The 22719-nt window shown below is 45.9% G+C and overlaps 1 protein-coding gene across 2 annotated transcripts in view; it reads left to right on the plus strand.

Moving 5' to 3' along the window:
• Positions 1 to 15990: 15990 nt before the first annotated feature.
• Ccbe1 (collagen and calcium binding EGF domains 1) overlaps positions 15991 to 22719 on the plus strand; it is a 231413-nt gene continuing 224684 nt past the window's right edge. Inside the window, exon 1 of one of the 2 annotated variants that reach the window (XM_050157910.1) lies at positions 15991 to 22545. In XM_050157910.1, the coding sequence (XP_050013867.1) occupies positions 22412 to 22545 (134 nt within the window). In that variant the 5' untranslated portion in view covers positions 15991 to 22411. The remainder of the gene's footprint in view (positions 22546 to 22719) is intronic. The other variant, XM_050157909.1, reaches the window with a different exon arrangement.

The raw sequence follows: 22719 nt of genomic DNA on the forward strand, positions 1-22719 counted from the left end.
TCATAGGATGAGTGTGAACAATGGCTAATACCAGAACCTGGGCTATTCCTAGGTCTGGCTTATTTGAATTATAACCTTAAACTCTTTCTTCTACCTTTTCCAAAGACCGTCTGAAGCTATGTTTCAGCCCATGACCATTTCAGAATTTATCAGTGACAGGAAGGTAAATTCTGCTGTGTGAGCTGTTAAGCAGAAAGGATACTAGAAGACTTCCTCTTCCCAACCCCCATCATCCAGAACCTCCATCCTTGTTACTGCTTTTTACTATAGACTGGCCATGATGTCACTAGTGAAGGTTGGGTTTGGACCGAACTTCATCTTCCAAAGGACAGGCAGACATTCTGTGTCATGGGTCCATCACTCCTTAGCCCATAGCAAGAAGGCCAAGACTTCTAAATTGGATACAGGTTGGGGGTCAGGAGTGCCAAGTGCCTCTCTTGCATTCTTTCCTGCTCACATGGGTTGTTGGTCTCCCCATCCAAGGCAAATCTGCATGTGTTCTGTATGAGAATGAGGATTACGTGAGATTATAAATAACCTCCCCAGACACCCTCCCTCACCCCCCACACACCACAAGCATATTCCAGGAAAACATTTGGGAGCCTTGAGGAAGATGAGTAAGCAGAAGCAACCTTGGCCAGCTCTGGGAACTGCAAAAACAGGCGTCTTGGGCCCTACTGTGGAAGTTTAACCCTGGGCCAGTGAGTGGCAACGAGGACCACCGTCTCAGCTTTGTTCTGAAAATACACTGTGCACTTACACAAATACCCTCTTTAAAAGCAAAATAAAAGAAGGAACGAGTCATCTGGCTCTCACAGCTGAGTTATACGAAGTATTAGAAAACCTTTGGATTGCGTCCCTAGGTGGGGGGGGATGAGGAAGGGTTGCTACCTATCACCGCCAAACAGCTCGTCAAACCTTTCAGCTAAAAGGGCAGAGATGACATGTTGCATTGTCCTTGGGGAACGGGGGAAGGCAAGCATCCTATGGGTTACTTCCATCCTTGAAAATGAGAAGTGGTAACCCCAAGAAGAAGTGTTTCCTGCAAAGGGATGGTCGCTACAGAGCCCAAGAGCACAGGAACCTTCGGCTCCATCGCCTCTCCCGCAGGGTGCTCACCGTCACCTTTGGCAGACCTCTCCCCGATTACAGTAACTTCCCAGTGGGGGGCAGGCCACCTCCAACAATCACAACACCTCATTAAGCCCCTGCTCCCAGAGTCCTCTCCCTCTCAGGCGTCCAGTGGAACTGTGCCAATATGAAAAGCCATGGATAGATGTTTAATTCTATTTCCTTCCCTCCCCTAGACTGAGAATGTCTGGTGCGGCAGCTAAGCAGCCAGCAGCTTCAAGGGGAGCTACAGTTCAGAGGGTCTAGGAACCCACACGCTCTCTGTAGAACCAGCTGTTGGCTGGGCTGTGAGGACTGGTCCAGAGTCTACGAGAGGGTGTTGAGTTGCTACTTTGTGTAATTCTTGTTTCTGATCCTACACTGATATGGCCCCTTATTTATTTCTCTGTCTGTGCTCAACTCTTTGCCTATCCAGTCAACCTGCTTTCCCAGCCTCTGGTCCAGTTGTGGTCAGTTCTTTTCCTTGCTTATCACCTGTTTCTTTATGTTTTTAATTGACTCGTAAAAACTGTACATACTGGGACAATAATATTTTTTGCATACGTATGGATACATGAGTCATAATCAATGGAGGTTATTTGAGCTATCTATGATATTAAATACTAATCATTTCTTTGTGATAAGAACATTTTTTCTTTCTTTCTTTATTTATTTATTAAATATTTCAGTCTCTTCCCCACCTCCGCCTCCCCTTTCCCTCCCCCTCCCCCAATCAAGTCCCCCTCCCTCGTCAGCCCAAAGAGCAATCAGGGCTCTCCGTCCCGTGGGAAGTCCGAGGAAAACCCTCCTCCGTCCAGGTCTCGTAAGGTGAGCATCCAAACTGCCTAGGCTCCCACAAAGCCACTACATGCATTAGGATCAAAGACCCATTGCCATTGTTCTTGATGTCTCAGTAGTCCTCATTGTCCGCTATGTTCAGTGAGACCGGTTTTAACCCAGGCTTTTTCAGACCCAGGTCAGCTGGCCTTGGTGAGTTCCCAATAGAGCATCTCCATTGTCTCAGTGTGTGGGTGCACCCCTCGCGGTCCTGAGTTCCTTGCTCATGTTCGCTCTCCTTCTGCTCCTGATTTGGACCTTGAGATTTCAGTCCGGTGCTCCAATGTGGGTCTCTGTCTCTGTCTCCTTTCATCGCCTGATGAAGGTTAATATTCAGGAGGATGCCTAAATGTTTTTCTTTGGGTTCTCCTTCTTCTTTAGCTTCTCTAAGAACCCGAATTGTAGGCTCAATGTCCTTTATTTATGGCTAGAAACCAAATATGAGTGAGAACATCCCATGTTCCTCTTTTTGGGTCTGGCTTACCTCACTCAGGATAGTGTTTTCTATTTCCATCCATTTGCCTGCAAACTTCAAGAAGTCCTTATTTTTAAAAAAAAAAAAAAAAAAAAAAAAAATATATTCCATACTTTCTTCATCCATTCTTCAATTGAGGGGCATCTAGGTTGTTTCCAGGTTCTGGCTATTACAAACAATGCTGCTATGAACATAGTAGATGATAAGAACATTAAGATTTCTTTCTCTCAACTACTATGACTGGTATGGTGCGATACTATGGAGGCTCTCTCGTTCTCTCCCATCTCTATCTCTGGGATTCTGTTAAGTCCTTAGTTGTAGGCAGCTCCACACCCACTCAAGCTTCTGCTGTCTGTGTTTCTTTTCCAGCAGTAGCCTGAAACTCCCAGAGATTGAGTGGATAGCAAAGAACAGAATGGTAAAACCCGGGGGGTGGGGGGGGGGGGACAGGACAGTGGCCGTATTATAACAGAATGGTAAAACCCAGGGGGGGTGGCCTGTATTAGAGCCTCCGGCACAGCCAGGGATCCAGAGGATCCAGAAGAGGTGACACTAGCAGAGTGAGAGGACCACACCTGCTCCCTCAGCCGTGGTACCCAGAACAGCAGCTTCCTTACTGCTACTCTAGTGATGTTAGTAATACACTGGAGGATGCTTCCGCAGGTAGCTGCATATAATCTGACACTCTTCTTTGATCACGGTGAAGATGGAGACATTTAGGAATTTAGGAAAGTGCATCCCATACAACAGCAGAGGCCACAGTGAGTGCGTCCCATACAGCAGAGGCCACAGTGAGTGTGTCCCATCCAGCAGAGGCCACAGTGAGTGCATCCCATCCAGCAGAGGCCACAGTGAGTGTGTCCCATCCAGCAGAGGCCACAATGAGTGTGTCCCATCCAGCAGAGGCCACAGTGAGTGTGTCCTATTCAGCAGAGACCACAATGCAACAAAGAGTTGTTTTCCTTCCCTAGTCAACAAATATTCATTGGAAATGCATAGTGCAAAAGGCCTATGTGAAATATTAAAAGCTGCACATAAGGTCCCCTCTCCAAGCTTTTCTGTGTTTTTGCTCTTCTTTGTTTTATCTTTTGCTTTTGGAGACAGGGCCTTATGAGCCCTGGCTATTTTGCTCACTATAAAGACTTGTTCTTAAATCTTTTGTCTTTGTTTGTTTTGTTTTGTTTTTGAGATAGGGTTTCTCTGTGTAACAGCCCAGGCTGTCCTGGAACTCTCTCTGTAGACCAGGCTGGACTTGAACTCACAGAGATCCACCTGCTTTTGCCTCCTGCGTGCTGGGAATAAAGGCATGGGCCACTACTGCCCGGCCTTGTTCTTCAATCTTAAACTCAGACCCGATTTGCTTACATACACTCCCCTCCCCTCTGCTCGTGTTAGAGGCTGTGGTGATTGTGAGAATGTTTGTGACCATCCATTTCCTTTTGCCCTGCAAGATCTCTCAGCTCGAGGAATTCGCAAGATGGCTGCCTGTAATTATGTACACAGCCTGTGGCCACAGAGCCTGGCAAAATGATCTGGTCATGTAGGGACGGGACAGCCTTTGGAATCACCCTACTTGGTTAATTTGTTTTGAGTGATCTCTGAAGGATACACGCTGAATGAACTTTAGACCCTTCCCTCTCTCAGGGAAACCCGCAGCTTGTTTGAGGCCAAACATAGCCTTCCCAGAGGGTGACTCAGGCCACTACAAGACACCCATGAGGGAATGAGGACCTACCAGTGAAATAACATTGAGAGATCTAAGGGAGATTTCTGCAGGGCCTACGCAGTGACCCTGCTAAAGAGCCTCTTCAGATAAGAGCCTGCGGCATCCAGATAGGGTAGGAGCTGATCCTGGGTTTTCCTGGAGCAGGCGGTTTGCCTTCAGTCCAGGCTCCACCGCTCCAAGGAGCTGTCCTTCCCATGCCTCTACCTCCTCATCTGGAAGATGAGGCTGGTATTTCTTACCTCAGGAGCTTATTCTGAGAACTGACACAGAAGACGGAAGATCGTTTGGCACAGGGCTAGGACACAGCGAACAGCTAGTTGCAGGATGCCAGGAATGTTTCTGAGGCTTGCCGAGATACGAGCGTGATCACCCTCAAGAGCAGTTCCGGGAAGACAGAGCGCGTTGACTTTCCAGAGCAAGAAGAATGGGAGTGCAGTCCTCAGCCTGGCAGCAGATAGCATATCACAAGCAAGATAATGGTCTTTGGGGGATTGTCCAGACCTCAGTAAGGACAAGGCCCCTCTTCTGGGGAAACAGATCAGTGAAGGCTGGAGGAGGACTTACAATGTGTGTTGAGCTCCATTTGATCTCTGGGAGAATAAATCTCTTTCTATGGGATTTTTTTTTCTATACCAAAGTTCCTCTCACAGGAATGATGGCATCCAAGACTTACAGTCAATTCTGCTGTTTGCTTGTTGTAGCTCTCGACCTAGTGTTCCAGAGAAGTCAATGCAGAAGAAAAGCCACTAGCCCCTAAATAGGTGTGACAGGCCACAGCTGCCAGTTTTAAGGGGACACTTGTCACTGAGAAGGGCAGTTTTCTACTTTCACAGGCCCCTTCACTTCAGAGAACTCACCTGACATCACCCATGGATGGTTTCCCATGGCTATAATTGGCCCACCTTGATTTATTAACTACTCAGAGATTTGAGAAGAAGAATTTGGTCTTAAGAGAAAGAAAATGATTTGCTCAGGAAAGACGACTGTTTAGTTTAGGTAGTTCAAGCCACTTGCCTTCTGACCCTTCTTCTTTGAGACTTGATTGAACACTGCAAGTGTCTTTGTGCAAGTGGGAAAGACACAAAAGTCAGACTTCCAAGGCTTCCACAATAGTGCAGCGCTCCTTGAGCCGTGGGTGGACATTTGTGTTGTGGTCAAACCCCGGAATCTGTGGTCTTCTTCAAATGCTGATCTTTCACGTTGGTCTTCAGGGAGGGGCTGTCACAGGGTATGCATGGATTCTTGCAGAGATTCCGCTAAGCTGCACCGGTGTACACCTGGATCGCCTCACTTCACAGTTCATCTGTAACAGAAGCATTCTAGACAGGAGGGCGAGGCTGGAGCCGCTGCTGATTGCGAGCCCAGCTTCTCTTCTGCTCTGTGTTGTGCCCTGACCACAGAACGGCTGTCCGCCGTGCATCTTCACCCATTCATTCAAACTGAGCACTTTGCCAGTACTAGGGAGCAAGCCCAGCCCAGATGCTTCAAGGAAAATGAAAATGCTTCCTGGCTCTTTCCTTTTGAGTCCAAACTTCTCTTCCACATCTTTCTTTTCCTTCCTTCCTGCTTTCCTTTCTTCCTTCTTCCCTTTGCTTCTTTAAATAAATTTAACATGTGTGTGTGTGTACATGTGTGCATGCGTGCACATGTGCCCTATCATATATGTAGAGTTCAGAGAGAAACGAGTGGAAGTCAGTTCTCTCCTCCCACTAAGTGCATCCCAGGGTCACAGGCTTAATGACAAGCTCCCTTACTTGCCGAGCCATCTTGCCAGTCCAGATCTCTCCTTCTTAGTAAGCTAAAGATGATAGAAAATGGATGCTAAAGAAACCTTTCTCGGGACCACATTGTTTGATTGAAAGTTATCACTTCATGGTGGATTTTCAGAAAAATCACGCGGAGGGCAGAAGTAATTCTGGAGGCCCAGTGGTGCTTTTTCCTATCTACCAAGTTCTTCCTGGCAGGTCTTCCCCACGCCACTCGGAGTCCGCCACCATTGCCTGTCACCACAACACGGCAAGCCACAACACCCTGCAGAAATTCTCATCGTTACACCCCTGCCCGTTCACCCTCTCTCCCATGGAATTGGAAACTAGCTCTTTTATTCTCTTAAAAACAACACGACAGAAACTAGAGTCCCCTGGGAAGAAGGAACCTCCACTGGGGAATTGGTTCCATCATGTTGGCCTGTGGGGATGTTAGAGCATCCTAACAGAGGGCATTTTCATGATTCGTGTTGATGTAGGAGGAACCAGCCCACTGTGGGTGTCACCCCGAGAAGGTGAGCAGATAAATGTATAAGAAACCAAGCTATCCTTGGGGAGCGACTTAGTAAGGCGAATCTTCCATGATCTCTTCTCCCTTGATGATGAACTGTAACTTGTGAGAGGAAATAGAACCTTTCCCCCACCAAAATAAAGTTCTTGGAAATACTTTGAAACACAGTAAGTCAATGTTGCTGCTTACTGCAGAACTTAATCATCAAATCTTTTCTTAAAAGATTTATTTATTTACCCTATGTTTATAAATATTTTGTTCACATGCATGTATGTGTACCATTGTGTGCTTGTAAGATCTCCTAGAATTGGGGTTACAGACGGTTGAGAGCCATTGTGTGGGTGCTGGGAATTGAATCCAGGTCCTTTGCAAAAGCAAATGTGCTCTTAACCCCTGAGCCATCTCTCCAGTCCCCACAGTCAAGTCTTTATCACGTGCCAGAAATGTTCTAAGTGTTTTCAAAGCAGCTTATCAGTTGATTCTCACATAAGCTTTGGAGGAAGACATGGCTACTGTGACTTGCTGGGTCACCTGACATGAAAATCTGAGTCCTGACCTCCATGTTATTATTGTCACCAATAGCAACTCGTTCCTGTGTGAAGCTTCAGGACCCTTAAATTAAAATAAGTGCGTATGTGTGTGTAGGTCAGAGGACGATTTGTGAGAGTTGGTATTCTCTTGCTCTCTTTCCACCATGTGGATTCTGGGGATTAAACTCAGGTCATCATTCTTACCCACTCAGAAATCTCAAAGACCCCAGGGCCCTTTCTCATCTCCTGGAGTCTCCCAACAGAATTAGAACCATTTCACACAACTTTTCTCTTTCCATTTGACAACGTGTTAAAGATGACCATTGTTCTACCTGCACTTAGGCCAGTTCAGGTGGCTTTTCCACTTCCCAGCCACCCAGATCCGAATAATCACACAGAAAGTATATTAATTACAATACTGTTTGGCCAATGGCTCCAAGCATATTTTTAGCTAGCTCTTACATCTCAAATTAACCCATTTCTACTCATCTGTGTATCACCACGAGGCTGTGGTTTACTGGTAAGATTCTGGGCATCTTTCTCCTTTGGCAGCTACATGGTGTCTCTCTGACTCTGTCTTCTTTCTCCCTGCATTCAGTTTAGTTTTCCTGCCTAACTCTATTCTGCCCTGCCATAGGCCAAAGTATTGTCTTTATTAACCAATGGTAATAAAACATTCACAGCATACAGAATTAGGGAATCCCACATCAGTAGCTCATGTGTGAGGCAGACCCCAGGGCTTTAAGTCAGAGACACAGGTATGTTCTGTGACCATTCTTGGACCTTCTCTTTACAACTCAGTGTTTGACCCCTCACCCCTGCACAGACACATCCAATATCCCTACAAGCTTCTAGTGGGGCCCGGGCTATGCCAGACTTGATAGTGTGCCTTTTACACATTTTATTCTTTACCTCCACTGGGCTCACCAGCTCTGAAGCTGCCTCCCTACCCCAACCAATGAGAGGTGTGGGGTGCCTTGAATTCTTCCTATGACTGTGTCAGAGGAGCAGCAGGTGGCAACTGAAGTTCACGGTGTAAGCCCACCAGGAGGCAACTCCTCCATAAGTGAATCTCAGATAGGGAAGGCCCCAAGACCCACAGACCCCAGAACGTCTTTTGCTTCTGCCTTGACGTGTTTGCCACTGCTGTTTTTCTCTAGTATCTGACATAGTGCAATAGGTGTGGGGAGACCCCCACTGCCTGTAATGGAGTACAATGTAGTGTGCTTATCTCCTGGAGACATCCCATTCTACATACAGGGGCATTTTTACCTGTGGTTTATTATGAAGATGATTTCTTCTTATGCTATACTATCTAATTGATAAGAATAATGTTAGAGTCTTGATGATAAAAATATAAACAAGGAAGTGCCACACAGCTAGAACACATGAGTTTCTATTGAGGAGCCGAATAGACTGTGGTTTAAGTTAATGATGAAGTAAAACAATAGAGTCTCAGTAGTCCAGCTAGTCTAAATTATAATCTTAATGTTGGGAGATGTGTTCACAGGTTTCAGGTACCACATAGCTGAAATAAAGCTTTAAAAATAGTTTAAAGTTAGACTAAAATGCTTTTGTCAAATAGCTTTGAGGTGAAAAACCCAAGAAGACAATCTAAAGTTTTAGAAAGGCACAGAGTTGAGTGAGGAACTCTTTCAGGCCAGGGAACAAGAACAAAGCAGCTCAATTATTACTAGCTGACACACTTTTCTTGCTAGGATTGGTTGATGACCAAAGGTGGTGATTAAATCCTTGTACCCATTCTTGCCTCTCCTGATATATAAAAAAAAGTATTGATAAATGGGTATGAACCCTAAAGATTAAAGTAAAGCTAATTGATACTTTTTCATATATAAAAGTTTAGGTTTATGATTCCTTATAAGATTACCCTTCAAGATAAGTAATAAATTAATTGACTCTTTCTTTGTAACTGCAAATTGCAGCCTGTTAGTAAAAGACCTGACTGAGAAAAATAACTTGCTTGCCTACACAGTTAATCTATAACAAGTTGCTTGGGCATGGATGTACATGAGTTCTTGGGATAATTTGTTTTCACCTGGAAATGTAAAATGTTTCATCATGTAAGGGATATGAAAAACATGCTGTTTTTGACACATATTCATTGTAATCATTAACTTGTAAAACAGAATATAACCACATTGTAATTGCTATATACCAGAAGGATTGTTCTAGGGTATATACGCTGTAAGGAAAATCAGAAAGAGAGAGTAAAAACTGGTTAGAAAAAAAAATAAAGAATAAGAGAGTTAGAAGGAATTATAAAGAAAATATGAAGAATGAGAGAGTTAGAAGGAAAACATTAAGAATAAAGATAGAGTTAGAAAAAAAAAAACATCAAGACTGAGTGAAGAAAATCGCTGGGAAAATAAAGAAGAGAGAATTCAAAAGAAGAATAAAGAAAAAGTATGAAGGAAACCATCAGGAGAGTGCATGAGTGTCTTTTTTCCTTAACCCCCTCAGATAAAAAGTCATAGTGTGGGCTGACTGTGTGGATTCCCGTCGATCCCTGCTTTTCTGGAGGCTGGCCCTCCAGACAGCAATACATTTTGTCTTCTAAGATAGTCATGTATGACTCCACACAACATGTCAATATGTCGCATTACATGGCAATGGGACTCTATACATGCCCAAGAGAAGGTGCTTCAGTTGAAGAGGTAATTCTGGATCATGCATAGGACCATTATTTTATCGTGTGTTTTACTAAACAAAAGGACATACAGAGGCCAAGAAAGAGATACAACGAAGATGGGAAATGAGACCAAAAGTTCTGTAGCTGTGTTTAAAGATGGAGCCAGGAGTCATGAAATACAAGCAGCCTTCTGAAGCAGAGGCTCTTCTCCAGTATCTGCAGGAGAAACTGGCCCTGTGTTGCCTTGGTTTTAGCCCCATGAGACTGATTTCACACTATTGGCTTGTAGAACTGTAAACTAACCATTTTGTTTAATCATCCGCTAAGCTGGTTATAACTTGTTTCATTTTCACGTACTTCTATTAGTTCTTTCAGGATTTTATACAGTGCGTTTTGGTCATCGCCACTCCCTCCCCCAACTCCTTCCAGACCCACTCTCTTCTCTTCCACCCAGCTCTGTTTTTCTATTAAGGTCACTTTGTGCTGCCTAAATGTTCTTGGATATGTGCTCTTCTGCTGCAGAGTGGGCAGCTGACCAGGGCTACACATTCCTAGAGAAAAGGAGCTTTTCCTCTCCTAGCAGCTAACAATTGCCAGCTCCTTGCCTAGGAGTGGGACTTTCTGGCCCACTCTTCTCTCCTAGATGCATTGGTCTGGCTTGCACAAGACTTGCGCATAATATCACAGCCACTGTGCACTTGTGTGTAAAGCTCCCTTGCTGTGCCCAGAAGACACTTTCCCCCTGTGGTCGTCTACACTCTGGCTCCCACACTCTTTCCCCTCTGTTTTCTGCAACTACTCCCGAGCCTTTGGAAGAGGGAGTATGATGTCAATGTTCTATGTAGGGCTGAACATTCTGAAGTCTCATTTTTTTTTCTCTGTACCTTGGCCAGTTGCTGGTCTCTATCAATCATCAACTACTGCTAATAGAAATAACCTCTGGCGAGGGTTGAGGAATGCTTTGGTCTATGGGTATGATAAGTCATTAGGAGTTGAGTAGTTGGGATTTCCTTTAGGAAAAACCTCACAAATAATGACACAGAGACTTACTAAATATGAAAGCTTGGCCTTTAGCTAAGACTTATTTCCAATTAGCTCTTGTAACTTAAATTAACCTGTTTCTATTAATCTGTGTTCTGCCTTGTGGTTTGGTAACCTCTCCGCTGTACTGTATGTTGGACTTCCTCAGTATCTGTGATCTCTCACGCCGCTGGCTCGTTCTGAGTTCCTTTCTCTCCCCCAGAAGTCTCACCTATTCTCTCCTGTCTAGCTATTGGTCATTCAGCTCTTTTTAAAACCAGTCACAGTGACACATTTTCACACAGTGTAAACAAATATTCTGAAACAGGGTTGGTTTATACTATGCCTATTTAGCAGAATAAAAGCAGTAGTTTGTTTCTAGTTATTATTCCCCGCTAGGCTCTTTGACCTGTCTACAACATGTTTTTTTTTCTTAATATTTATTTATTTATTATGTGTACAATATTCTGTCTGTGTGTATGCCTGGAGGCCAGAAGAGGGCGCCAGACCTCTTTACAGATGGTTGTGAGCCACCATGTGGTTGCTGGGAATTGAACTCAGGACCTTTGGAAGAGCAGGCAATGCTCTTAACCACTGAGCCATCTCTCCAGCTCCTCTACAACATGTTTTTACCACCATAATGGTGCCAGCTATGGGTTTAATTTTGTGGAGTGGGCCTGATGTCTAATCAGAAAGTAGTTGGCTACTCCCATGATAGTTGCACTACTGAGCATGTCTTGGTGGACCAGGCACTGTAGCTCTTGGGGTTCACAGCTGGGTAAGATTGGTGATTACTTTTCTTCTGTGGTAGCAAGCATGGCATTTTCCTGCACCATGAATAGGAGACAGGAGACTTCCTCTCCCTAGCTCCCATATCCCTTACCGCTTATAGACAGCAAGATTTGGGCTGGGTTACTTTCCTTGATTTTTCTCTCTACTCAACTGCATCTTTTTGGGATCAGTTTCTATATTAGTTTGCTTTTCTGGTGGTTGTGAAAAACATAACTGATGAAAGCAACTCCAGGAAAAAAAAGGTTTATTTTGTCTTTTTGTTTGTTTGAGGTACCATGCATCATGGCAGGGAAGGCTCGGCACCCAGAGCACATGGAGTGGCAGCCATATCGTATCTATGTTCGGGAAGCAGGGATGGGTGAACGCTGATGCTCAGCTGATTCCTCCCGTCCCCTCTTTTACTGCCACACACCTGCAGTGTGATTCTCCTCTTCTTTGTTAAGCATCATTGGGAAAACCCTAAAAATATTTCTCCCAGGCGATTCCAGATCCAGTCAAGCTGACAACGCAGACTAGCTGTCAGTTTCTGTCTCGTTCATTTTTGTTGCTACAACTCTCAGTTGTGCTTAGCATCTGCTCCACCTTCATCCCCTTCTCTAAAGAGTAAATGAAGGCAGGGGAAAGTGCCGCTTCCCTGTCTTAAGTGGGAGAAGAGCCGGTGCTATCATACCAATCAATGCAAGCCACACGTGCACATCAGTATCACGAAGAAAGGACAGAGCAGCCTGTGCTGCCAGCATCAGGTGAGCAAAAGAGACACGAAGGAAGGATCAAGGCGGTGGAGTGGAGTGGGGATCAGAGCTGAGGGCCAGTGCAGTTGCACAGGTCAGGCCTGTGGTATCTGCTTCAGACTTTGAAACCAGAAGCATGGAACTTGTGGGCTGTTTTGGATTTGTGAAAGCTTGGAAAATAAACAGAGTTCTAAGAAAAATATTTTCAGTGATCCTGAGGTCACTCCAGGACAGCGGAGAGATAAGGTGGTTGCTGAACTAAGCCTCCAAAACAAAGGAGGAAAGACAAGGAGAGACCTCATGGGGGCGATCAGACCAAGATTGGGGGGGGGGGTCCTGAGGGAGACAGGGTCCAGAAGATGGACATGAAGCAAAGAAGGCAGATAAATGGGAGCAGAGATAAAAGGCAGGTTTGCAAGGAAAAGCCTTAAGCAGTTGGGACTCAGCAAGGTAATAAGGGTACAGAGGCAGATGAGCGGGCAATTAAGGGATTTCCTAAGCTCATCCCCACTTCCATCGTGAACCAACTTCCTCAGTGTGTGTGTGTGTGTGTGTGTGTGTGTGTGTGTGTGTGTGTGTGTGTGTAAGGGGCAGCTCTGAGCATGGCTGGAGATTGTGAACAACCTATTTCTACCTACAAGAAGCCTGAGGTAAAGACATCTTCCCCAGACCTATAGGACAGCAACAAATGCCTCCAGAGATCACCAAACACCTACCGCTAATAAGATTCTCTCCTAGTCGATAACTGGTGATTTGGAGAAAGAAATTCATAGTGGCACATACACACACACACATGGGGGCAGGGATGGGGTTGGATGGGTACTTTAGGGAAAAATAGCACAAAAAAAAAGATCAGAAAAAAAACCCCAACCCAGTAAAACTTGGACCTAGAAGATTCAAGAATACCTGACTACATGAGGGATAACAGCTAAGATGATCAATGATGGGCAGAGAAAGAAGCAATCAAAAGAGAAAAAGACCCCACTGAATACGAGGAACCATTGTCCAAAAGATGACGCCGGCGTGAGACGGGATTTATTTGAGAACGCGTCACTTGGAGGGTTCAGTGATGGGTTACTGACACACAGGGTCGGGGCCCATTAGTTTTCTATCAGTACGTGAAGATGCTAGAGCCAAATCCACATCAAACTGCCGACACACAACTTTCAGGCTCGTTATAATTATACCGCAGATAGATGTTGGAACTGAAAGGAGCTTCCAAAGGGCTCCCTTTCTGATTAATGATCGTGACGTTCACCAGAGGTTTGAAACAGAATAAACATCTCGTAGAGACACGCTCAGGTCTAAACATCGCTGAAACAGAAAGAAGGTAAACACTTCCCTGATTGTGCAAGCAAAGACAGATGCGCACCAATGAGCGGATCTGACTGTTTTATCTTGCATTCCTTTGGAATTCTGCACTGTTGGTAAGGATGGGGACTGGCGGGACCAATCATGAGGAGCTCAAACCAGCCAATGCAGAGAGAGTTGGGGATGTGCGTTCTTGAGGCTGGGCTTGGGGAATAGAGAGAGGAGAGAAGATAGAAGAGAAAGATGTGCGCACACACATGCGTCTGTGTGTGCACGTGTGTGAGAGAGAGAGCGAGAGAAGGAGATTGATTCAAAGCAACCGTCTATAGCCAGTTTTGATTTTGATTGCTCACCCTTGGTGAATCTCCAAGTATCAGTTTCTAAGTTGAAGAGATGTCACAGGAGTACGCCAGACTCTGAAATGTTCAGGACATTTTGTTTGGGTGTTTCTTTCTGCAAAAAGTCTGTCCTGGCTGCTATTATAATCTCTGTGCTTCATTCAGAGCAGAGAGAATTCTGGGCCTGACAAAGCCCCCCTCCCCCTTTTCAAGGTCAAGGATAGGTCTGATAGTATCCTTTTGCCAAAGCACCTGTAGTTCAAGTGCATTGAAACCTGATCTCCATTCTTCAGCAGCCAGTATCCCCGTATCCCCCAGTCGATCAAGCTCCCTCTCTGCTGGATGCAGCTCAGCTTTTCATTAAAGAGAGGCTAGCTAGGACATTTATTAAAGAGAGGCTAGCTAGGTAAGAAATTAACCAGGCCACGTAGATGACACAAAGCCACAGGAGGAGGATCAGACTCTCAGTGTCATAGCTACATTATTGGACATTTCCCCCGGGCAAACAGGGGGTATGAGCAAACTACCCCTAGGCTCACTTCTCCAGGAAGTAGTTTAGAGTACGGTTGAGATCATGGTGTGTATGGCCCACATCATCTTTCCAATTCTATGCCTCAGGCATTTAATTAAAACCACTGCTTCTCTTTCTCCACTTCTAAGTTGCAGGGAATAATATAGCCACAGATGTAAGATTGCAGCAAGGATTAAATGAGGCAATACTTACAAAACACACAGTACCAAGTCCCCCAGAACTATTTGTTGTTACTGTTCTTGGTGCCAAATTCTTCTAAAAATATCATTCCCTATTAGCAGCTTGCAGGAATGCAGCATTCTTGGCAACATCGTGAATAGGCCTCCATTTTGTTAAGAAATGAGCTTGATCCTCCGCTAGACAATCTTCAATAGGAATGCTAAGATTTTTCTACAGAGTATGAACTATGTTTTAACAAATTATTTTGATTTGTTTGGCAGTTTGGGGATAGAACCTAGAGCCTTATGTATGTTAGGCAAATGCTAGACCTGTGGGCTTTATCCACAGTTCCCTTTTTGTTTTTTTAACTTTTCATAGTGAAACACTAAGTTCCTAGGTTGGCCTTGAACTCAATCAGTAGCCCAAGCTGCTCATTAATTTGCAACCCTCCTGACTCAGCCTTCGCAGTAGCTGGGATTCCAAACTTGAGCTAACAGTCCTAGCTTCTGTATTTCCTTTAAGCACAAGCGCTCTTCTGGAAGAGAGTAAACTCCTTAGGCAAGGCCCTTTACCCTACTGCAAACTCTCTAGGTGTCTTCCAGTCAGAAGACTCAACAGCTGGATGAAGCTCAGAGGTGGAGCAGATGGACAACATGCATGAGGCCAGTGGCTTTAATCCTCCATCACCCGCCCCCCAAAAGCTCAACAGAAAACAATGCAAAAATTGTTAGTGGGTAGATTTGAAGAGTTTCCTTAGGCTGGGGCTGTAGCTCAGGGCTTGAACTCTTGCCCAGCTTTGTATGATGTTCTAGGTTCAATGCCTGATGCTGGAGACATTGGGGATGGAAGTGGTCACGCATGGGTTAAGCCAGTCATTCCCAGAATCATGATTCGATTTGAAATATACAGAACTCAGGCAGACAGAGCTCAGAAGCACAGCTATTCTCAAAGGGGAAGGATTGCATTGTAGTTTCTAGTAATTATTGCTGTGCTCGACTTACTCAGGGCCGTAGTCTTTCTGTATGATCTGATAAAGCACAGTATTAATGACATCAGTGTCAATTCCGCTACTTAGATTAGGCGGTCCCGTGACAGGGTGTCTCGATTCATAGCCATATACCTGACAAGGCCAATTTCTTATGGGAAGCAAATTAGGTAAGGCAGATATAGTGGGTTCCAGTTATGATCTCTGGCACCCAGGCTGAATATGTACCCTCATTTAGTCTTCTCAACGGTGCTGTGAGTTGGGCAGTGCTATTTGTATTTATGGGTAAACTGAGTTTCAGGAGACTTAAGAGAGACGATCAGGGTCACACAGAGAGTAGGACGCATATTGAGTTGTAGGTCAAGGGTCTTTCCATCCATCCATTTATCCATCCATCCATCCATCCATCCACCCATTTATCCATCCATCCATCCATTTATCCATCCATTTATCCATCCATTTATCCATCCATTTATCCATCCATCCATCCATCCATCCATCCATCCATCCATCCATCCACAATGCCATTTGTCTAAGTCATTTTTTTAAATGAAGGAAAATAAGGTCAACTCCATATCCAGAAGGAAACAATACTTCTATTTTGTAGTAAATATGCATAATGTGCTGTATGACTTTTATAGTTATATAATACATAAATTTAACTTTATTTGTGTGCATTTAGGTTCACCTATGTGTGTGCATATCTGTGGAGGCCAGAAGAGGGTATCAGATCATTCGGAACTGGAGTTACAGGTGCTTGTGAGCCATGTGAGGTAGGTGCTTGGATTTCAAACTCTGGTCCTCACAATTGGGCCACAAGCACTCTTACCTGCTGAGCCATCTCTCCAGCCCCTGTGTTGTATTTATTCTACTATAAACGATGTCTTGGTTGGCTAGCTAGTAATGTAGCTCAGTGATAGTGGACTCTCCTGACAGGAACAAGGTCCTGGGTTCAGTCCTCAGAAGCATGGGGCTGGATATATTAGCTCACATCAAATGTTTTGCGTTGTTTGGTTTGAAAAGGGTGTTTGGTTTGAAAGGGGTTCTTGCATAGCCCAGGTTGACCTTGACCTTGTCTTAGAGCCAAGCGTGACCTTGAGTGCGTGATCCTTCAGCCTCCACCTTCTAGATTTCAGGTGTGTGCAGCTGTGGTTAGTTTTTACACTGTGAGGGATCAAACCTGGGAATTCATGCATTCTAGGCAAGCACTCTACTTAATGGGGGTCAGCGGTCTTCTTAGCTGTCAAATTGACTTGATACGTTGAGAATCTCATAGGGCTCAAGACGTGTTAAATATTTCTCTCATGAGTAGAAGAATGTAAAGGGGGTCAGATCTGTAAAAACGAAGCAGAGGTGTTGGGATTGGCATGTCAGAGCCTGGCGTGACGTTAATGCTACTTTCTAAAAAACAGCGACTTTACAGCTTGTCTCTGCTGCTGGCTCCTTCTTCCTCCTTGTTTATGCTTACGGGAGGGAGGCAGGAAGATAAAGAGTCACCTTCACCCTAGCTACATATCCTGCAGCCACCATTAGTGGAGAAAAGAGTTGCAGACTGGAGTAGTAAGAACAAATTTCTCCAATCCAAACTCCTAGGTCTGATCTGGGAGATCTGATAGCTAAAGAGACTGCTGATTCCTCTCTCTGCAAGAAGGTGGTCCTGTGGGAGAAGCTTTGGGCTCCTAGACATGAGACTGTACGGAGCATATGCGTAAGCATGTGAACATGCGTGTGTGCACAGATACATTCAAGAACAAACCTAACACCTGAACCACAAGAATTCTGTTCTTTATATTCTGAAGACTAAAGTATAACTGGTTTCTCTCTTTTAAGTGTCTACAAATTAATTTTTAAAAAATTGTTCTTAGTGAGCTATACTTTTTCAATTTAATTATTTTTTTTCCCAGTGGCTTTATTCATCTATTTAACATTACTTTAAAATTGACCAGCAATAGGCTCCATCATGGACAGGGGACGCTGGCATTTCTTCCTAGTTGTGGAGAAGGTTCCAGTGCTAGAGTTTCAGCACAACCTTCAGAACCTGTGCAAGTTAAAACCAAGGCTGACTTAGACAGAGACGATGAACACGCCCTGGACCAGGGCTTCAATGTTAAATGTGTTCTAGCTGTTCTTGCCTCAAGCAATTCCTCACAATGGCCTGTAGACAAGAACACTTTTACGCTTTTAGGGAGTAACCCCAATTCTCTAAACAGACCTGGCTGCACATCAATCAAAACCAAAACTGAGAGATAGCTCTTAGGGCAGTTTGCTTTTTTTGGTGGCGAGGGACACCTCGTCCTATGCCAACTGATTACAGTACACAGTGAACTTTACTTACCTTATTTTTATTCTGTCTTGTTTCTGTAGAAGAGCCTTCACCTTAGAGTTATGCCATTCTGGTTACCTTTTAGGAAGACCAGTGTGTGTGTGTGTGTGTGTGTTCCACTATTTTTAATTAAAATTATTATTCTGTCTCTGTGTGGGTGGACCTCAGTAGGCAACTTTGTGGAGGAGGTTTCCTCCTTCCACCTTATCGTGGGTTCTGGGGAAGAGACCCAGGTCTCTAGGACTAAATAGCAAGTGCCTTTGTCCCATGAGTCATCTCTCCAGCCTTGACATTTTCTTGAAAAAGCAAATGTATAAGCTTTTCCTTTCCTTGACTCTTATAACCGATCACGTAAACATCCTGACAACTTCTGAGGGTTCAAGAGCTGACCTGTGCTCTAACGTAGTGCAGGGTCCTGGGCTGTTAGGGTCTTCCAGCTGACACCCATCCAGCTTCATTTTCAGTCCCGGGTTTTTCCTTGCCTGAGCTGCTCTAGAGTGCATAGAATATGCACACACACCTATCCAGTAGTGGTGATCTATCCTTTGTAGAAAAGTATCTTTATTAGCAACTTCCGGTTTCTAAGTCTATGTTAGTTTTGTCCCCATAAGATGTTGGGATTCTTGAAAACTGACTAGTGAGGCGTCCTTTGAAAGTGTGTGCTCTGCTTGGCTTTTCTTCTTCCTTTGCTAATGCAGAGTGCTGGCCTCTCTTCTGCAGCCAGCAACCTCACTGGCTCCCAGGAAGCTCTCAGCCTTGCTGCTAAGATACCTGTTCCTCCTGGGCCCTGACCTACAGCACACAGTGTACTCTCGAGCTCCCTCACAGCCCAGGCCCCTAGGATACGGTGAATTGTATAACTCTCCCTTCTCTGGTTTGTTTCAGGGAAGCTGACAGGTCTGTATGGGAAACCCTGCCAAGAGGTGCACTGAAAGAAACAACCCCACGGCCTCCTCCAAGGTCTGTGAGATCCTGATCGTTAATCTCTGCGACACTCCCAAGGAAGAGACAGTGGGCAGGTTCTCTCAAGCCAGCTGTTTGCAGATGAGGGGATAGGGGCAGATCAACTGGGCAGGCCTGAGTTGTGCAGTGTGGCGGAGAGCCTAGGAGTCTGAGGGGAGAAAAACCTAAAATGCCTGAGGCTCCTGCCACTTGCAAACTCCGTTCTGGAAACTTCCACGCAGGCTGCAGCCTGCACAAAAGCAGGCTTGGCTTTGGCGGGACTGTTCAGCTTTTCACAGACTGGTATTCATACACAGTCATCTTTGCGCTCCTTCTGCTTAGCACAGCACAAGAAGCTGGATGAATTTCAGTCCCTCAAAAAAAAAAAAAGTGTTTAAGAGATCTCAGCTACAGCTCTTCTCTTGCAGAAAAGTTCTAACCACATACCATGACATTCTTCTGGACTGTTTGCTTGGCTTCCCAGGGCCCTCATCCTCACAGAAGCTTAGTGTAGGGACCAAAGAGATAGAGGCTGACAGCAGCTTAGTGCACACAAACGACATGATTCTGCTTTCATCTTTGATTTTTCTTTGCTTTTAGTATTGTTTTGGTTTCTAGATTTGAGACAGAATTTTAGTCTGCAGCCCAGGCTACCCTGGAACTGACTATAGAGCCCAGGCTGTCCTCCAAGTTTCCATCCTCTTGCCTCAGTCGTCCTACTGCAGGGATCACAGGTGTGCACTGCTGTATCTGGCTGGGTTTTGTCTTCTCATCACTCATTACCTTCCCTGAAAAGTGGCTTGCCTGCACACAGGGCTTAGTAAGCGCTATTGAATAGAGCAGATGAGTAATTCTCCTACAATATGGTCTACTGCGTGAAGAGCAACATCCACGATGCAATAGTGGATGGAATGAACAAAGATGAGAGAAAGAAAACAAACCAAGTTATCAAAGCAGAGGCATTGGTAAGAAAATAAAAATGAAGGGCTGGAGAGGTGGCTCAGAGGTTAAGAGCACTGGCTGTTCTTCCAGAGGTCCTGAGTTCAAGTCCCAGCAACCCCATGGTGGCTCACAACCATCTGTTATGAGACCTAGTGCCTGCTATTGGCCTATAGGATATATGTAGGCAGAATACTGTATATGTAATAAATAAATAAATCTTTAAAAAAAAGAAAAGAAAAATGAAAACCGCTCTCTGCCGCTTGGTTCTCTTCCTTCCAAGATGGCATCCAACACCTCTATTGCACAGTTTAACTCTATCCTGCGCGTTATACACTCCAGGATGGGTTCGTTTTTCATGTGTTTATCAAGGTCTCGCCTTAAGAACCCCAAAATCCTGCTGCAAATAAGATTCTATATATCCAGAAAGCAAAACCAAAAACTGAAACTCTGTCTGTGCAATGAATAACTTTTGTTAAAGATGATCCCCAGAGAGCTCTCAAGACTTGTTCTACCGGGCTCCCTTCATCTTAATACCTAAGGAGACGGACACCCGCAACTCCCCAGGGTACAGACGAGAAAACTCGGTTTTAGAATGTTAGCTGGGACCACTCACCTACAAACCGTATCCTGAGTTCAAATCCAGGTAGTGATCCCATGAAAGTCACTCCCAAGTTCCGAAGGACGTGAGAGCGTCCACTGAATGAACGACTGGCTGAAACTGCACTTGTGTCTGTGAGTGAGCGGCACTGCTGGGTTTTGCTGTCCAGGGTGTTTTATGCTCTTCATCCCCCCCCCCCCGCATTTTTTGGCTTTGGAGCCTGTCCTGAAACTCACTCTGTGCACACAGAGATCCGCCCGCCTCTGCCTCCCGCGTGCCGGGGTTAAAGGCGTGCGCCACCACCGCCCGGCTCATGTTCTTCATGTCTATGAATGGCTTATGGGGGGGGGAGGGGAAGGACATCTGGCTAAAGCATGGAGCAAGATGTGTAGGGTTGGGATTGTGAAGATCAAATAAAAACATGACCATAGAAGACTCCTGAGGAATACAAAGTATCCAACAGAGGAGTAAGAATGTTCCTCCTGTAAAAATGGCAGTCGAGGTGCTATGTGTAACATTTCTCAGTAGCCCAGACTACTAATGTAACTCAAAATACCTATTCACCTAGCCAAAGGGCACACACCTGTAGCTTGTGAATGAGCTACCTTCTCAGGCCTGACCCACAGAACTGAGTTATATTAGTGATTCCACATTTAACTCCTCGCTTTTCTGACTTATTTTTGGGCCACGGCTTTCTTGGTTTTGTGGTTCACGGTTTGGTTATGACTTCGTCTGTGATAAGAACTGATGGTGTCGTGGTAAACAGGGCAGCATGAACTCGCAGGTGGTGGCCCCGTGATTAGCAGGCTTCCAGGCAGTGTCAGGTGTCTTCCCTGATCGCGGAGAGACACACGGATCCAGCTGTCTTCAATGATTTCCCTCAAGGTATTTTCAGCGCTGACGCTGAGTTCTGTAAGGTTAGGAAAGCAGACTAACATCTTGGCAGGCAGACAGGGAAAGAGGCCATAGGTAAACAAGCAGATGGCAAACTCCCTGCTTCTTCATCACCTTCTTCATCATCAGGAAGCCCCTGCCCCCAACCAGGTACACCCCCGTTCTGACTGACCTGGGTATCTCTCAGTTTGCACGAAGCCGTAAGCCGGTCAACCACTCCTCCTTTTAAAATGACCAGTTGGAAATCATGGGAGGAAGACCAAGACCACTCCCCCACCAGCCCCTCCCTAACTCCACCGCTTGGAGCCAGTCTGAGAATCTGCACTTGTGGGGAGTCGCCCCTCTGTGGGTGCGTGAGTATGTCTTCAGTTTTAACAACGCTTGCTGTCTGCGCCAGAGATTCTTCCTGCCCTTTCATTCCTTGATTAACAGAGAAAACAAATGTAGTCAAGATCCCTATAGTTAGAGACAAGCTGCTGAGTTCAAAGCTCTTGGAAGCCTCAGCTTCACTTGTCCTGAACTGCACTTACCAGGAAAATCACAGTAAGGGCTATGGACGAACGAAATGACCGAATTTCCTCTAAAAGAGGTTGGATGAAAATTGGCCACACTTTTTTGATTGGACTATTTCACGTTTGAAAGGGCGATATAGGAGACACCCTGTAGCCGCTGCCCACTCTCTCATAGTCTAAGAGAAAACCGGGATAGAAGAAAAGCATGCAAGAAGGCCCTCATGGGCGAAAGGCAAACATTGGCTTGACCCTTCGCTATGGAAGTTAACTGACAACAGGAAGGAAGCTATTAACCCCGCTCCTCTCCTCCTCTCGCCCTGGTGACAGCCAACAACTCCTCCTCCCAGGCTGAGACCTTGGAGCAAAAAATGCAAAGGAGCGCCTAGCTGCCTCGTCTCTGCGCTTCTCCCCGAGGGAGGAAGACGCGAGAGAGGAGAGCGCAGCCTGAAGCCAAGTTCAGTTGGTTTGTGACTCGAGCCTGAACGTCCAGAAGACTCCCAGGGCTCCAGCATCCTCCCGCTGGCCGCGCAAGGCAGGCACCCCTTTGACAAGCTTGAGTCTCCCCTTTTCTCTGCCCAAGTTTGACTGCGGCCCCGCAGGTGGTGCAAACGCCCCAGCTCTCCGGCGCCCCCTGCTGGCGAGAGGGAAGGCGGCCGCGGCCGCGGAGCTTCTGGGCACAGCGCAGGGAGAGAGCTCCGGTGCCGAGAAGAAGCCGCGAGCTTCCCCGATGGTGCCGCCGCCTCCTCCGTGCCGGGGAGGAGCAGCCAAGGGGCAGCTGGGCAAGAGCCTGGGGCCGCTGCTGCTACTCCTGGCGCTGGGACACACGTGGACCTACCGAGAGGAGCCAGAAGACCGTGACAGGTAAGGGCCACCTGCCCCAGCGGAGGTCGCGCTGGGTGCACTCAGGGCTGGCTGGTGGGGGGCAGAATGTCCCAGGTGACCGACCCACTGGTCCCAGCTCTCTGGGCCCAGCAGGGTGTTTAGATGACCCAGGTGTCTTCCATCTCTTGCGGGAACCGCCTCGATTCTCCCAGC

The sequence above is a fragment of the Alexandromys fortis genome, unplaced genomic scaffold, assembly GCF_014885135.2.
Source record: "Alexandromys fortis isolate MF-2015 unplaced genomic scaffold, M_Fortis_MF-2015_v1.1 scaffold_94, whole genome shotgun sequence".
Taxonomy (NCBI): Eukaryota; Metazoa; Chordata; class Mammalia; order Rodentia; family Cricetidae; genus Alexandromys; species Alexandromys fortis.